The 17,668-nt window shown below is 52.2% G+C and overlaps 1 protein-coding gene across 3 annotated transcripts in view; it reads left to right on the top strand.

The window, feature by feature from the left end:
• ADGRD1 (adhesion G protein-coupled receptor D1) overlaps nt 1–17,668 on the top strand; it is a 146,760-nt gene that overhangs the window by 34,718 nt on the left and 94,374 nt on the right. For all 3 annotated transcript variants that reach the window (XM_060118957.1, XM_060118959.1, XM_060118958.1), the window contains 4 exons: nt 3,087–3,146; nt 5,668–5,785; nt 6,788–6,898; nt 8,654–8,729. In XM_060118957.1, coding sequence (XP_059974940.1) covers nt 3,087–3,146; nt 5,668–5,785; nt 6,788–6,898; nt 8,654–8,729 — 365 coding nt within the window. The remainder of the gene's footprint in view (nt 1–3,086; nt 3,147–5,667; nt 5,786–6,787; nt 6,899–8,653; nt 8,730–17,668) is intronic.

Raw genomic sequence — 17,668 nt, 5'->3', positions numbered from 1 at the left:
GCCCAGGCGACAGAAGCAAGAGTTAGACGTCTCAGATTTCGTTCATTCATTCATAGAACATGCTAGGTTCTGAGGATCTGGGATGACCAAGAACCACTTCCTGCTTCCAAGAGACTCAGGGCTGAGAGGATGAAGATGGACCATGGAGTCTGAAAAGTGCTGTGAGGGGGTGTCCCGAGCTGCAGGAGCTCAGTGACACTGGAGTCAGGCAAGCCTGGGTTTGACCCCCAGCTCTATGTCCTTGGGCAACTTTTTAACTTCTTCAAGCCTCAGTTTCCCAGTCTGTGTTATGGGGATAATTTGATGACCCAAGTCTCTCTCTCCTAGAATGGTTTTGGCTGCAAATAAACAGTCATATTACTATTTTAAAAACAATAGGGGCATCTAACTGCTTCACTCCAGGTTTGATTACTTCAGTCTTCATTCACAGCAGGGATTTGGGTAGCAGCAGGACAATTCTCTTGGCGTTCTGCTCTGTTTCCAAGGGGCTGGAACGGTTCCAAACACCACACCTCACTAACAACCACCAGGAGGGAAAGCAAGGTCAGGGGGCTCCTCTTTCTTTATAGGGGACGAAATTCTTTCCCATGGTTCCCCCTGCAGAGATCCATCACATGACTGCGCCTAGACCAATCACTAGCCAAGGGGAGTGGGCCTGGCTTGGTAGCTCAGCCAATCATATGGCAGTATGGGCGGGGCCAAGGCAGCACTCTGAGCACTTCCGGGCTCCCCACAGGAAGCACTTCCGGGCTCTGCACGTGAGCTCTGGGGGTGGGTGTGAGGATGCCCAGAGGGAGCAGACTGCCCAGAGGCGTGAACGGGAGCGTCCGGCCCCTCCATGGTCTTGAAGAGATGTCTACATGGGAACGTAGAATTCAATGCAGGTCTACATAGGAAACAGTTATTTTTGAAGCTTGGCGACTTCCTCTTTCCTTTTGACTCCCCTTTTCCCCTCAGATATACTGGACACTGTCAGAGGTCCCAAACTCAAATAAAGTAAATGGATGATTGGGTCAGATAGACAATAGGGAGGAGTAGAGACCGTGGCAAACTGGAAGGTGCCCACCCACAGGGAGTGGCATCGAGCTGCTCAAGAGTCCCCTGACTTTAACCTTGAGGGTAACCTCTTTTGATTTCGCAAGCAAAACTCCGTACCTGATTTTGAAATGGAAAATCATCCAATTAAAAAAAAAGTGGACAGCTAACTGAAATTTAAAAGCAATTGTGTACAAACCAAATAAGAGACATTTATGAGGCAGATTCAGCCTGTGGGCCATCAGCTTGAGACCTCTGATGGGGGCCCGTGTTGAGATACCTGACTCTGGGTGTCCTGGAGAGGAATCCTGCAGATTTACCCCAAACTCCACCCATCTCTGATTGGATGAGAAATAAAAATCTTTGGCATCCATATCCAATTTTCCATAATGCCCTGGCTTCTCACTACTAATAGTTGAACAGGAAAGTGACAAGAAGTCAATTTTTGTGCTGGGTAATAAGGAGACCATTAGCCACACGTGGCTCTTGAGAACTTGAACTCTGATCAGTTCAAATCAAGATCGAAAATACACACTGGATCTCTAAAATTTAGTATAACAGAAGAGTGTAAATTATCAACTTGATGATTTTTATATTGACTGCATGTTGAAGTGATATTTTAGATATGTTGGGCTAAGTCAAATGTATTATTAAAAAGTAATCTCACCTGTTTTCACTTTTTAAAATATGGCTATTAGAAAATTTAAAATAAAACTGTGAATTGCATTATATTTCTATTCAGCTGAACTGCTCTAGATCAGGACTCAGCAAACTATAGCCCTTGGGCCAAATCTAGCCCACTGCCTGTTTTTGTAAATAAAGTTTTATTGTAACACACTCATTTAGTTATGGATTGTCTGTCACTAATTTTGCACTACAGTGGCAGAACTGAGTGTTTGTGACAGAACTGTATGGTGTGTAAAGTCTAAAATTTTTACTAGGTGATCCTCTTAAAGAAAAGTGCTGACCCCCTGCTCTAGATTATAAATTCTGCCCCCTAGGCCTCAAGCCCAATGAGGGCAGGGATCATGATTGTTTTTTTCATATTTAGTTTTTAAATTTCATCTTTAAATTTTAAGGTATTGCACTTTAGGGTCTTATAAGTATTTATCAAATAAAGATAAATGAAAGAGTGAGGAGTTTTGATGATCTCTAAATATTTAGTGTCTAAAAGTGTGAGGAAGAATGTGGATTTTGGAGAAGGCAGTTTGGTGGAAATACAGGAGGCTTAGAACAGGCTCTAAGTTTAATTCTTGTGTCTGTAGTAGGAGACGCACTGTTAAAAACCTACATGAGTAATGTAAATGAGTGAAACAGATTAGGTGTAAGGCAATAGGGAGTGGTGAGGACTGGGGTGAGCTGGAGAATGCACAACTACCTAAGGGGTCAGCTGCTGTTCAGTTTTGGTCAATGGTGGCCATGTGGGACTATGGGATAAGAATTGTCCAAGCTTCTGCTTTTTTCACAAGAAGGAGGAAATTCACATAGTTTCATTTAAATCTCCCAATTTGAAGATGTTACAAGCTACTTTCATTTTTTAAGAACAATAGTGAGCCAAACCAAGCATGGTTTTAAGGTGATTTGTCCAAGGGACCCCGAGTAACTTCTGCTTATGGAGGGGTCATTTCCAATTAAACAAGTGGGTTTTTATGTCAGCTTGGCTTCTCATGCCAAGAAAAACACACGGAGCAGGCCATGATTTGTTCATTCATTCATTCGTTTGTTCAACAGGCTTTTACCGAGGGCCGGTTATATCTTCCAGGTACTGTACTTAGGGCCGCTGCCGTAACTAAGCTGTGAACACACATCTAACATCTAAATGTTTGTCACTGACTAAAGGGTTGTCACCAGGAGCAAATAAGATAACATCTATAAAATCTATAAAAGGGCTTTGTACAATATAACCAGATCCACTAACGGGAGCTATTTTGGTTTACTACTGTGTATGTGTAAAACCCAGCCCGTGGTTGACAGAGATGGGAAAATCGAAGGTCTTATAATTTTGAGGCTTAAGGATACATGCTAAGCAGTGTCATCTTGTCTTCCTTTAGACTTTCTTAAAGACCGTGGGAGAGGTTCTTTTTTTGCCCAGTTGGACTGCTGTGTCAGAGGTAAGAGAAAAGAACATTTAGATCTTCAAAAGGGGCACATTTTTGTCTTTCTGGAAGTGGCATAAGTATGGCCCAATTCACATCTGTAAGAGAAATGATGCATCTCTGGGATATTAGAGCTAATTTTGACTGGACATACGACTGATTTGCAATGCTCTGTCTTCTCTATGGATCAGTTCTATGAGCATCAGTACCATGGTCCTGTTGTCAACACTGAACAGGAAAACAGTTGGATTTCTGCATGAGGAATGTATGCTTGTTTATCATTTTAGAAACCTATTTTTTACCATCACATTGTTCTTGAATGATAATAAAACACATGTTTGATGTTTAAAGATCACTAGATTAAATGAAAAAAGTAGAACATGTGACAATATACACTTCATGATTATAAGAGTAAATATCAAAGCAGCCTCTCCATTCCTCTGTACACTAAAGAATTAGGAGAATGGAATACCTTTTCTTTTCTTTTTGAAAGTAACTTTCTTGATTTTACTTATTTAAGAAATAAAACAAGTGAATATGTTGTGGAGAAGTTAGAAAATGCAGATCATAAAAATATATATAAAATAAAAATCACCTGAAATCCTCAGGCTGAGAGAGAATGATTATTAACACTCTTGTATATATCCCTTCAAACCTAGTTTTCAATTCTCTTATATGCAGATATAGTCTACACATAGGCTATATATCTGAATTTACCCGTTTTTCTTTAATTATGGCAAGGACATGTCCCCATAATATTAAGTATCTTCTGCGATGCTCTATCAGTCAGGCTAGGCTATGCTATGCTGCAGTAACAAATAGGTCCTACATCTCAGTGGCTCAGCGCAGTGGACATTCACTTCTCACTCATGCCAAGTCTGACGTGGGTCAGCTCTTCTCCGCCCAGTGACCTGGGGATCCTGGCTCTGTCCATTTTCTGATGCTTCTGTCTCAAAAAGGTGACTTCCAAGGTGCCTGGCAGGGGTGGAGAAGCGGGAGGAAGACTCCTAACTGCCTTGCCTGGAAGGGCTGGGACCGCACCGTTACTTAAAGTGCTCCCTCTCCTGAACTCCTGTAAAGTTTAAAACACGTTTGCCAGTTTGAAGCAGAAAGACATCACCTTCTCTCGTTATGAATGAGATGGCTCCAGGGTTTACATTTGATGAACCTTTTATTTGAACAGTTTCAAATGGAATGAGATCGGGCTTCCCATTGGCAAAGGGAGAGAAAGACGGTCACGAACTTAAGACTGATATAATCTTACCTAGAAACACATTCTATTTTACAAGGCACAGCACTGCAGAGTTGATGATTTCCGGGGGGACGATGTGTACAGTGCTGCTGCCTGGGAAACACCCAGAGGATGGCCAGTGGAGGGCCTGAGCAGATGTATTTTCTGCATCATCTTAAATGAGCTTTTTCTTAATGCTCTGCCACAAAATATGAATAATCGTGAAACTATTCAGACTCAGGCAGGCTCTACTGTGCATTAAAGGGAAGGTATGAATCAGCCACTACCCAACAGATCTGCATGCCAGAAACACAGATATTCATGTGCTGAACTGTGCTTGGCTGATTGAAATCAGGCCACAGGCCTGAAAGGAAATGTCTAAAATTGGCCTCAGTCTTCTATTTCCAGCTCGTTAGACTCTCGTGGAGCGTGTGTTGTTGAGAGAACGCCTGGGACGCTTAGCAACAGACAGATGCTTTTTCAGAAAGGCGGGAAGGAGAGAAGGGGTGTGATGGCAGAGAGTCACACAGCGCGTTCCCAGGGAACTGAGACGCCCCTGCCCTGCTAGACGTGTGTCTGAGGATGAGGGATAGTCAGCCTGATCCGAGCTGGCTGCAGAGATACGGGGCCACCATGAGGGACCCCTGCCTTCTTGGGGATCCACTGGGATCATCTCTGCCCTGGGGACTCAGAGTGGAGAGGCCCTTGGAGGGGAAGGGACACCCCAGGCACGTCAGGGAGGCCAGGGGTGACTCGAGGTGCTGGCACCTCTGAAGCCGCCTCCCTGTCCCAGAGGCTAGGACCCAAGTGCTGGCGTCTCCGTCCTGGAGGGCACTTGGGAGCCGTGATAACCCTCCTCGTGAAGCAGAAGGGGGTGGAGTTGGGGGGGCCGGTCAGAGACCTGTCAAGGTCCCCAGTGAGTTCAGAGTGGAGCGGGGACCAGGTCTGGTCACTCTGTGTCTGAGCGTGGAAGCCTTGGAGCTGATGGTCTGGGTGACCGGGGTCAACCTCAGCCGGTGTCCACGGTCTGCGGGCTCGGCTGGGCTGGGTGACCTCAGTGGTCCCCTCCGCGCCTGTGAAACGGGGGAGCGGCGTGACTGTGTCTGCTCTCGTCTGGTCCTCGTGAGGGCAGAGCCTGGCCCGCCACATCGCTCGGCAGATGCTGGGCGTCCTCCTCTGCAGGAATGTTGACAGTGAGCGTGAAGCTGGATCTTGTGCGTTGGTCCATTTGCTGCCTCCGTCGGGTGCACGTGCTGAGCGAGCCCCGTATTGACGTCTCCCTCCTTCGTGTCGTGCTGTTTGCAGGACAGTGCCGTGGTGCTGGGCTTGATAGACACCGTGGACACCGTCATGGGCCACATATCTTTCAACCTGCAGGCCAGCGAGCCCATGGTTGCCATCACGGGCTCCTCATCCATGGCAGGTAGCTCGGCAGCGTGGGTGCGGGCGGGGACCGGCTGTGCGGCGGGAGGGGAGCGGGGTGCAGGGGATGCCACCCGCCTGTTGAATTCCGCTCCACTCCTGCGTTTTCTTGCACGCGCCCAGGGACACACAAAGCTCACACACCATCACTGGAGATGCACCTCTCCGCTGTCCTAAAGTACGTCGCCTGACGCACAATGATATGTTGGGGGAAGGCAGAGCTAGATCGGGGCAGCCGTGCCCCGACACAGCTGGGATGTGCACACAGGACCACGGGAGCCTCGCATGCTGACTTGGGGGCCAGATTCATCTCGGGTGACAACTGTCTCCGTTCAGAGCAGGAGGCGAGCAGCGGCAGCCCCTGGAGTGTCCGTGGGGGAGCAGGTTTCCCGGGGTCAGCTGGAGGCTTTTCCAAGACAACAGGCACGGGGTCCCCTAGAGGCCGACGTCGCAGCCCTTCTGTTTTCAGGGTCTGTGTCTAGGGAGCGTGGTACCCTAATACTTTACCACCACAGCCACGGTCTGGAAAGTAAGCTTAATTCACCCACTTGGGTTCATTTTAGTGGCAGTTTGTCGGCCAAGACAGGTCCCTCCATGGGAGGATGAGTTTGCCTCGCTCAGATTAGTGTCTCGTTTTCCTGCGTCTCGTGGGGTCCCTGGCGTGGAGGAGGGGCCCCTCAGCATGGGGGTCTCCCTGCTGCACGGGACGCAGTCAGTACCCGAGGCCTCGTGAGCTGAGGGGCTGCGCTGAGGGCACAGGGGTCACCCAGGCTGGGAGAGCCCCCACCAGCAGTGGTAGATGGATGGGTCGGCCACATGGCCGCAATCACTGCCCTGGACACTTGTTTTTTAGGTGCTCGTTTCCTAAAGGTAATTACACTCCCCAAGAGAGCTCGTTCTGTTAAAAAAAAAAACCCCAAAACAACAGAAGGTGGGGTTTTACAGCCCAGTTTCCTGCCCTGGAGTTGACTGACTGCAGCTTCCTCTCTCTGGCTTGTTCTAGACTTTTCCATGGCCAAACTGCTCCCCAAGACCATGAATTCCTCGCACTACCGCTTCCCGGCCCAGGGGCAGAACTACATCGAGATCCCCCATGAGGCTTTCCACAGCCAAGGTGAGCACGGCCGGGGGGACCTGCACCCCAGGGGAGGGACTCAGCCCTGTGAGCTGTTGGTGGGCGGAGGGGCTGCCCCCAGGCCTCCTCTGTGTGCCTGTGGGACCACAGTGTGTCATCAGACGCTCTTGAGACGCTGTCACAGCGGCGGCTCGACTCCAGGTCCGCTGCAGCCTGATGCACTGGGCGTGGGGAGGAGGGGCTGGGAATCTGCACTCCAGACGGGCTCCTTAGGCGATTCTTAGCGGAATGTGAACTGATGTGGCCACCTCCCCTCCCTGCTGGGGGGCCCGGTGTCCTCCTCCTGGGTGGGTCCAAGCCAAGGCCGGTGATAAACCCGCCCCGAGGGGACCCCGATGACTCTCCCTGGCCCTGGAGCGCCGCCGGTGGCCCGGGTGGCGCTGGCCACCTTGGCGGCCATGACTGTCCCGTCTGCCCCTTGGAAAGTGACTGTCCCAGGGGCCTCGGGCGGTCGGGGGAGCTGTGGATTCTCAGTTCCTGACAATCTGGCCGGAGGCCATGCACTTCCCGGGTTCTGCCTTCAGGACTGGGGGCCGAGCTGCGGGGCGTAGGGCCATGGTGTCCATCCCCAGCACGGGGTCCTCACGCCCCAGCCCTTGGGAGCCAACCTCTGCTCCCTGTACCCTCTAGTTTGCCTGTGTGAAAGGTGCTCAGGGATATCGGGGTGTCCTGCTTTCAGGGGACTGTCCCCCCGCACTCAGGGTGAACGACGGAAATTGGGGAGGTCCAGGGACAATGCCGAGGTCAACCGACTGCCTGTGGGATCTTCTGCCGTCTCACACGGCTGCACCATCTGTTAGAAATCCTCAGTTTCTCAGAATTGGCAGGACCGCAGCCTCATGGTCTGTACATAGGGAAGCTTCTCACACTTGGCGGTAGACCTTATTCGTCACAAGCACCAACTCTGTGGATGGAACTGCTGGGCTCGAATCCTGGGTCAGCCACATACTTACTTGGCAAGTTATTGAAGCTGCCCAGCCTCAGTTTCCTCATCTCTGATAGGGGACAGTCTTAGTATATTCTGGTGAGAATTAAAAGAGCCAAGCTTATACCAGTACCTGGCACACAGTAAGTGTTATGTGAATTATTAAATACGTCCCTGAAATTTTAACACACTCAACCAATATCCCGAAGAGCTCGGAGGTCAGCTTGCACCTTGCTCCTCCCAGCCTCCTGTTAAGCTCGTGCACGGAGGTAACAGAATAGATGATTCTTGTTTCCAAGTTGGAATATCACAGAGAGGTGCAACCAAGCCGAAGGCGTGACAGACGTCTGGGTGACTGTAAATCCTGCCTCTCTCGAGCGCTGGTGTTGCTGTAAATACTGCAGACGCAGGCAGCCCCTGAGATGCGCTCAGGACTGCAACTCTGTCACCTGGCGCTGCCGTCCACAGCTCTATGGGGGCTCTGCCTTCAGAAGCTCATGGTGTCTGGCTCCCCGGGAGCTGCAGCATCCGTGTGTCCAGAGCTGACTCCCCCGGGCAGCGTAGGGAGCGGTTGCCGCGGTTGGATTCACAGTTGAAGAGTGGAGGGGAGTCTCTACTCACATTCTATCCTTGTGGCCTGTTCTGCCCCTGAGTGTCCCTCCCCTCGCCCCCCGAGGAGCTGCCGGGTTCCTGGGTGTGAGGTCTGCACTGTGTGTTGGTGGGCGAGTGGGTTTGGCGGGGAGCTCTGTGTCTCTCATGCTTGTCACCTGGGATGCTGACAGGTGTCTGGCCATCTGCTCTTTCCCCAGCCTGGACCACCGTCGTGGGCCTTCTCTACCGCTCGGTGCACTATTACTTGAGCAACATCCAGCCGGCCAACACCAAGTGAGTCTCTGGGGGCCACACAGCACAGAGCGGGAAAGGGGATGCTTGTTTGCTGGGTGGCTGACGGCTGTGAGACCCGCACCTCCCCACCATCACCAACACACGCAGGATTGTATCAGAGAACTTGGGACGCTAATTCCTGGTGCTTCACTGTTAGGGCAAAGGAGGAAGACCCAGGGACTCCTACACTGGGGGTTCAGCAAGCCCTGGGGTGTAGGCTGATAGTGCAGTGGTCAGGAACATAGACTGAATGACCATATCGGCTCCACCTGGAACTGTTTGACCTTGGACAAGTCAAGTGACCTCTCAGCCTCAGTTTCCACTTCTGTAGAATGGGAAGCCAGTAGCACATGCCGGTATCAGTCAAGACTGTGTTGGATATATCAGCTTAGGCAGAAGGTCAGGGAACTGAGGGCTCATGCGACTAAGAAGGGCAGGAGTCAGTCGGGTTCAGGCACGGCTGGATCCAGGGACCCAGAGGATGCTTCTTTGACCTGGTCTCTATGTCCCCTGCCTCCGCTCTCCTCTGTGTCAGCTCATTTCCAGGCAGGCCCCTCCTTAGAAGCATGGCTGGCTCCGGGTAGCTTCAGGCCCACGTGGGTTGGGGTCCTGATATCTCAAGAAGGAAAGTGAGTCTCTTTCAGCAATGAAAAGTCAGTTTCATTCAAAATCCAGCGAGGGCTGTGATTGGCCCACTTGGGTCACATGCCCATCCGGGCCTCCAGCCTTGGTGGGAGAGGATCCTGCACTCTCATTGGCCAGGTCTGCTCACATGACCCGCTGGGGCTTGGGAGGGGTGGGTCAGCCGTACTCCAACCACAGGGAGGGGGTGGTTCCCTTAGGAGAGGTTAGGGCCGGGGTCCCCTCCTCCCTTTCATGGGGTCCCTGGGAGGGGGCAGGGAGGCAGAGCCCAGGGCCGGTGCCGAGAAAGGGCCAACGAGGCATGAGCCCAAGGGACCCCTCTCTGCAGTTAGTGTTTGGAAGGTGAAGCCGGTTTTGTCGGGCACAGATCCGCCCCAGACAGGGGCTCCGCGGAGGGCAGCAGGCAGGGGCTGGTCCATCTCTGTTCCCGCACGTCTGGCGCAGGGCCCGGCCCAGGGCGGGGGCTCCGAAAAGGTGCTGGAGAGAGAGCCGTGCCTCTCAGAGGGAGCCGCACAGGGCCTCCACCCCTGGCCCCGAGGCCCCGCTGCCGTCCCCCGCCGGGACAGAGCCTGGGAAAGCTGATGGTATGAGGACAGGCGTTCCTGCAAGTTCGCTGTCTCTGCTGTTGGGAAGGCTTTGCGGGGGCGAGTTTCAGACGCTGGCGCTGCTGCCGGGTATTTGGAGGCGTGTGTGATGGAAAAGCAGGCAGCTATTTTTACCGCCTACAGATAAACGAGAAATGATAAATACCTTCTAATGATGCAGATACCTGGGCCCTGATATCCTGTGTCTCTCGGACAGGCTCCTCTCCCACCTGATGTGAGGGACCAGCTCATTGTACAGAACCCTGGAGGAGGGCGGGGGAAGGGAGCGAACAGTCGTGGTTTAGCTGCAGACCTGGAAGAAAGCCCGGTTCTGGGCCTGGTTCCCTGGGGGAGCCTTGTAACTACAGAAAGGGGACCTGGCACTCTGGGTGTGCGCTCCGGAATTCTTCAGGAAAGTCACAGAGGAAGATGCCAAACACTCCTCGGAAACATGCCTTCTTGAATATTTGGGGGAAATTTCCCCAAACCTGAGATTATGAATGAATAGTGGATCCATCCTTGGCCCCAATTTATCAACACTTGTTTATTACAGCTCTCCCTGCTGGAGGTTCCGACTGAAACGGACTTTTCAGTGAAATCCATGACCGTGTATTTCTGGGGATGGCCGAGCCCTGCCGCGGGCCGGGGTAGGGGCGTGGGGAGGACGGTGTCTGTACCACGTTCTCGGCACCCCTCGCCCTCAGGAAAGGGGAGGAAGGCAGGATGGAGGGTCGCAGACGGCAGCGGCCACCTTGATGTAATGTGACCGGGACCATCGCTCTGGCTGGGTGTTGGCAAGCTTCTGCATAAAGGGCCACGTGGTTAATATTTTCGGCTTTACCTGCCATAGTGTCTCTATTGCAACAGAGCTGTGGGAAGGCAGCCCCAGACAATACATAAAGACATGGAGTGGTGTGTGCTGATAAAACTTTATTTATAAGACTAGGCAGTGCCTGTGGTTTGCACAGCCCTGGTGGACAGTTACATCAGTGCTGGCAGCAGTGGACGGGGCTGGGGCTGACTTTTGAGCTGCTGTGGAGAGTCGAAGTGTGTGCTTGAAGCTTGGCCGCTGGGTGTGGTTCCCTCCGTCCTAAGGGCTCCAGCCTTCCCTTCCCTCCACAGTCCTCACTGCCCAGGGGCACCCAGCAGGACTCCTGGGAACCTCAGGACCCGGGGCACCGTGATCAACTCTTATACCCCCTGCAAATCGTGGGCTTGGAGACCCGCACAGGCAGAGAATCCCCCTCCTCGCAGCCCTCTACCCATTGGCCTTACCACCATTGACCTCTGAATTCCGTCAGCAGAGACTTTGAGTGCTCATTTTCCTGAAGTCAAAAACAGAATGATTTTGCAGTAATGACGGTGTATTTCTCAGGTGTTGAACCTTTAGTTCTAAAGCCAACACTTGATGCAACGATGTCTTACTGTCAACATTAACCTCAAAAAAAAAAAAAAATCACCCCAGAAGCTCTCCAAGTGTGGTCCCTGTTGTGCTTGCTCCCGTAGCACAAGGCAGCACAGAGGTGACACTTAACAGTTGTGCTGTGGTTCGCTCTTGGATTTGGGAGCCAGGATCCCGGCTTTCTTCTTGCAGCCGGCTGCCCTCACCGGCTGGTGGTCTCTTTGCTTACGTGCTCCTTTCTAAGAGGGAGGACGGCCGTCCCGATTCCTGAGGGTCTCCGTGAGCGCTGAGTTAATGGTTTAAGTAAAGCCCTGGAACATGATATGTAAGCACTTCCCTTATCACTTCATGAGGTGGTTGGACGTTCTCCCATTCTCCGCCTCTAAGATGATTATCAAATTCCACGCAGGATTAGAAGCAGATTTGTGCAATCGCATTGTTAGCGTTCCAGTGTCCCTACTCGCCCCGCACAGCTGACTTCATTCCGTTTTAGTTTTGTGCATCATCATCTACACACATTTATGGTTTTTTGTGAGATCGAAAGGATGCAGTGGACTCATAATGTCCTTTAAACCCCCTGGGGAGTGGAGTCAGCACGTGAGTTTAAAGCACGAGGAGGGGGTCGGGGCAGGATGGGCTCTCTATCCCCCCCGCCCTGAGTAGACCACTCAGGGCCCATGTGCTGGCTGCCCAAGGCAACGCCTGACCGTCCACAGGTCTGGGGTGGGGGCTTTGCTGGCCTCTGCAGGCGCCTGGACTCGGGGGCTCCTCCGTGGCCCGTGGCCCCTGGCCCCTGGCCCCATAGTGATGAGGAGTGTTCGGTTCTTGCTGATTCTCACCTGCCAGGCCAGCAGCTGGGACTGCCGTTTCCTTCCAAAGAGCTGTCCGAGCTGAGCAGGGAGGAGAGTCACCTGCTTCTCCTCCACAGACAGATCCAGGACCCAGAGGGAATGGCACTCCACGGCTGCAGCAGCCGCGGCAGGGCTGGGACTCGTGCCTCTGGGTTTCAGCATCTCAGTGATGGACTCACACATGCTTCAGAAGGACAGGGTCTATGGGGGTTGCCTGGGCTTAAATGTCTGCACTTCTCCTCTGTAGAGTAACACTGAGCAATCCAGGCAGAAGGACTGGCAGGGTCACGATCGCCATGCGGCAGCCCTCGGTGTAGCCATCGATTGGGCAGACCTCCTCGGGGCAGACCCCAGCGGGTGAAGGGTCGTGAGGGCCCAGGGTTATTCCCCGTCACCCCTCAGGGTACCCATTCATCACCTCGTGAGAAGGTCCCCAAGAGCAGAGACACTGTCAGCAGCACTTCAGCCAACAGGTCGCGCTCGTGTCACCGACACCAGGACAGGCTGATGTCCTGCGTCCCCGGATGTGAAGTGGGAAGGGTCATCCTGCCCCCAGACGCTCCGTCCGACGCGCCCCACGAGGAAAGTCAAGGGACATTTTGCAAAACCTTGGTCTGGACTGTGAAACATGCATGCAGTAAAAGCAGTAACAAGAGCGGGGACTGTTCCGGATCAGAGGGGACCGAGGGGATACGGTGACTGAATGGATGCTGTCCTTTCCTTGATGGGAAAGAAGCCGCACTCTGAAGGACACTGCGGGGACACTGGGGACATTGGACGGTGGACCAGGCACCAGAGGATGATTGAAGCCTTGTCCGATTTCTGATCGTGAGGATGGGATGGGGATTATGTAGAAGGCAGTCTTTATTTTTAGAAGGTCCCTGTTAAAGAATTTAGAGGCGGAGTGTCACGATGTACTTTCTGATGGTTCAGCAAAAAGGCAAGCGCGCGCACGTGTGTGTGTGTGTCTAGAGTGTGAGATGCCAGATAAAGCAAACGTGGCAGAATGGTAGGAGCTGGGAATCTAGGTGCACTGTTTCTAGCAAATTTTCTGTGGGCGTGACTCTTGCAATTCAGTTTGGAGAGGAGGGTCCCGGTTTAGGCAGAAATTCTGGTTCTTGCCGTTCTCTCTTGAGAGACCACGCTGAACCGCTTCTGGACATGGAGGACTCGGCTACTCAGCCACCCGAGTGCCACGGAGCTCACGTCCACCATCCTGGTGGGCGCTCCCCTCTTTAGTTGTCCGTTGCCCAGAGGCCTCACGTCCCCTCGAGAATTCTCCTAAGCCCCTCCAGTGCCCTCAGCCCTGTCACCACGGGCAGCGTCTTTCATGAGGTTCAACGTTCCTTTGCTTGGTGTTTTCAGTGTCTCACTGCCGCTCCCCTGATGGTCAGCGAGACCACAGCTCTGACGGGACGGATGAGGACGGACCCCAGAGCGAGCCGGACACGATGTCTGAGTGGGAACGCATTAGAAAAGTAGTTCACCTACTAGGGAATAGTTGCAGTTAAAAATTTTTTTTTAATTTCCCTGTACAACTTGGTTTAGCTGTGAGTCCCTTGTACTCGGGAGTGGTCTCTTCCTGAGGCCCCTTTTCTTATCCCATGTGTGCTAACGTCTCTTGCTTGAGGACCAGAGCTTATCTCTCCATGCGCTTGGGTGTTTTGCTTGAAGATTTCAGAGTTCCCAGATCTGCCCCTGAGATCCTGGAATCTTCCCTCCTCTCTGGGCTTAATTGAACCAGCAGAGGGGTCGTGGCTCGAATGTGGCGAAATAGGTGGGGCCGCAGGGCTGGGCTTTGGGCCGTGTCACTTGGGTCCCCCATAGGGGCCGAGTAGGTAATGTGGGGGAAGTTAAATGGAGGGGCCGTTTGCAAGGCCATGGTCGGGGGGGCCTCCCCACTACAAAAGGCAGAGTACAGTAACAGGAAAGGTCTCGGAACAAGGAGATGGGGCGCGCTGCTACAGCCCTGGGCTGAAGGCGGCAGGAGAACACAGTTCCCTGTGCAAAGATGGAGGGGTGCGTGCGGGGACCAGACGGGTACCGGGCCCTTCGGTGGGCTGGGGCCAACTTGGGGTGACCCCACGGGGACAGCCCTGTGTGGGCCTTACTCTCCTCTCTGACGCCTCTGATTTCCTGCCGGTGCTCCCGTTGGCTGAACGCGCCCAGAGCAGAGGACATGGGGCCTGGATGAGGCAGCGTGGGGCAGGGGTCTGTGCAGAGGCGGGAACGGGGTGTAACACTGTGGCCCCCACCCCCTGGCTGTCTCCTTTGCCCTGTTCCCTCCTTGCATCTAGAATGAGCTGGTTTTCCCAACCAGAAAAGACCCCCAACCCCCGGTATGATCAGCTCCAAAGTGACAGATAATCCAAGTGTTACTGCTCCCTAGATAATAGATTAAAAACAAAAAAAATCAAACCTGGATCAGATTTATGAAACCAAAGCAAAACTCTTATTACAGTTGGAGGTACCAGAGAGATTAAATGAAGTGGTAAAAAAAAAAAAAAAAAACCCTCTTTTTATTATGAAAAATTTTGAACATCTGTAAAAACAGAGAGACGGTCATCACCGGGTTATGACCGGGACAATCCACAGCCGTTTGGGCTTCCTCTGCACACCCGGCCTCACCAGTTAGTTGGAGGCAATCTCTGACATCATGGAGTTTCATCTGTAAATATTTAGTCTCTATTTTTAAAAGATAGAGACTCTTTAAAAACTACAGAGTAAACTCCCGCCATTATCACATCTAAAAAGTAAACAGTCATTTCTTAGTTCTTCTGGTGTCTCGTCGTTGTCGACTTGGGTGGGTCGTGTTGAAGCCGTGGGCTCCTCCTGGCCCGGCGACCCTGGACCCCCAGCGGGGCCTTTCCGCAGGGCGAACCCAGCCAGAAGGAAGGGCCTCACTGGCTGCATGAGAAGTGAGTCACTGGAGAACATCAGTGTAAACCCGTCCATATTGGGAAATCACACTTTTCCAGATTAAAAATGCTCCTGAGGCTGCAGTGTAGACCGTCAGCCTTACCGCGATTTGGTGAGTCTGGTATCAATTCCTGCCCTCACAGGCGGTGGTTACCAGACTACATCCGGCTGAATCCACATGTTCCCGGGGTGGAATCCAGGAATCCACTCTGGATTTGCATTCTGTCTGTTGAGAGAAGGTTCTCCATGTGTTTTGCATTTTGTTCATATGCTTTTCTTAAGTCGTCATTGTCTGCCTGTGAGAAGATTCATTCATTCAGCACATGTTCATTGAAAACGTACTGTGTCTCAGGCATGGTTCTGGGAGCTGGGAGAACAATGAACAGAATGGGTAAGAATGCGGCCCTGATGGAGCTTACCTCCCAGCGGGAGAAGACAGCTGACTGGATGAACTATTAAAAAACATACACGGAGGGGGAAAGAGGGGTGTATGACAAATGAGGCTGTATTTTTAGGGTTTTATGCTCATGGTTGTGATTTTATTGTTGGCTAATATTGGAGTCCTAATTTTTGCTAGAAAAATGACTTCTAGCTTGCTTGCTGGAATTACGTACGTGATGAGTGCACGGAGTCCTGCGGAGGGAAGCGTGGGCTGTGAGGTCTTGGCAAGGGTGAGCACAGAACATCTCAGCCTCCCGGAATCATGGGCAGAGAGGTCGTCCACCTGGGCAGCCCCATCGTTCTGCGAGCAAGCTGGCCTCTGTGTCACCGGGGACCACCTCTTTCTGTCTTTGGGTCTGATTTGGTCCCTGGTGACATCAAGCCAGTCTTAGGTTTCCACGGCAGGGGCTGAACCCCATGCATTTTCAGTGGGGGTGATATCACCTCTGTGGGGTGAAGATTGGTTTTGGGGGCAAGGAGTCTGGGCTATTACAGTGGTTGTGACTCTGCAGAGTTGTATAGAGCATGTTTTATGTATGTAAGCAGATTTACTGTATCTCTGTGGCACTAAAATCTCACAGGATGGGCGGGGTGTTGATGGGTTAATGGCAGGGTGTTAGGAAAAAATGTCTAATAAGCCTCTTGAAGGGGTGATGATGAAAACAGTGGTTGAGAAACACTGAACTAGCGTGCTGCTTTCTTTTCAGTGTCTTTTGTTTTTTTTTTTTAATGTGTGTGACTTATTCCATGTATGTCTTCTCGTTCTGGGCTTGCACCCGTGACATTTCCCCAGAGAAGAACAATCAGACAGAAAATCAGCCGTGTTCTCTCAGCTTCCAGCAGCCCCTCAAGATTCCAACCTCGGTGATATTCAGACACGAGGAATCCATGCCTCTGTTTTGTGACCTTCTGTTGGAAAGACCCTCTTTCAGGCTCTTTCCATGAAGGCAGGGCTGGAGTTTTAAATCTTCACAGCGATATTTTTTTAAACATCTCATATTGACAATGCCAGGAACAGTTCTGTGTGCTCCTGGGGACCTGCTCGTTTTTAGGGACACGTGTAAGGAGCCCGTGTGCAGAGCCGGGTGTGGTGTGTGAAGGGGAATGGTTGCAGGAGCTGCATGGGTCCCACGGGCTCCAGTCCAGGTCGACAGCTTTGAGGCTAGTTAGTAGGCGCAACTGGTTGAGGAGGAGGAAGAAGATGGTGCATCCAGCTCCCAGGGGTCGGCTCGATGTTACAAAGACAGTCCTGTGGGCATAAACGCACATAGCGGGCAGAACCCCCAGTCGGGCTTTGGAGAGTGAATAGGAGACACGCAAAGTCCAGATTGGGCAAGAGACCAGCAGGCGACTGGGCGGCCTGAGCGCGGGCCGAATGACTCCACGCCGAAAGCATCCTAGTGTAGCTGTCTGAAATTCAGATTCAGGCAACAGACATTTGCTGATTACCTACCACCCGCCAGGCCGGGCGAGGGCTCGAGCAGACACCGAGGACACAACATTCAGATGGGTGTGCATTCTGGGAGTCATCCAAGCACCACAGGTGGCAGGCCCTGAACGTGAACACCTTCTGAGATCTTGCACCCCAGTTTCCTTGCTTGCCTTGCCCTAGTCCTGGCCCTGAATATCATTTCAGCCTCATAACTCCATGAGACAAGTACTGTGTATATCAGTCAGGATTCTTTTGATTGGGTTGTAAGTGACAGAAACCCCAGCGTAAGCTGTTTTTTTTTTTTTTTTTTTAATTTATTTATTGTTTCTGGCTGCGTTGGGTCTCTGTTGCTGCGCGCGGGCTTTCTCTAGTTGCGGCGAGCGGGGGCTACTCTTCGTTGCGGTGCACGGGCTTCTCATTGCGGTGGCTTCTCTTGTTGTGGAGCATGGGCTCTAGAGCGCAGGCTTAGTAGTTGTGGCGCACATGGGCTCAGTTGCTCCACGGCATGTGGGATCTTCCTGGACCAGGGCTCGAACCCATGTCCCCTGCATTGGCAGGTAGATTCTTAACCACTGCGCCACCAGGGAAGCCCCGTAAACTGTTCTAAGCAAAAGAGGAGTTTGTTGGATCACATAAGCTGAAAGGTGCACTGGCAGCTGGCTTCAGGA

This window comes from Mesoplodon densirostris, chromosome 15, assembly GCF_025265405.1.
Source record: "Mesoplodon densirostris isolate mMesDen1 chromosome 15, mMesDen1 primary haplotype, whole genome shotgun sequence".
NCBI classification, from domain to species: Eukaryota; Metazoa; Chordata; class Mammalia; order Artiodactyla; family Ziphiidae; genus Mesoplodon; species Mesoplodon densirostris.
This window is presented reverse-complemented; position numbering and strand designations above follow the sequence as displayed.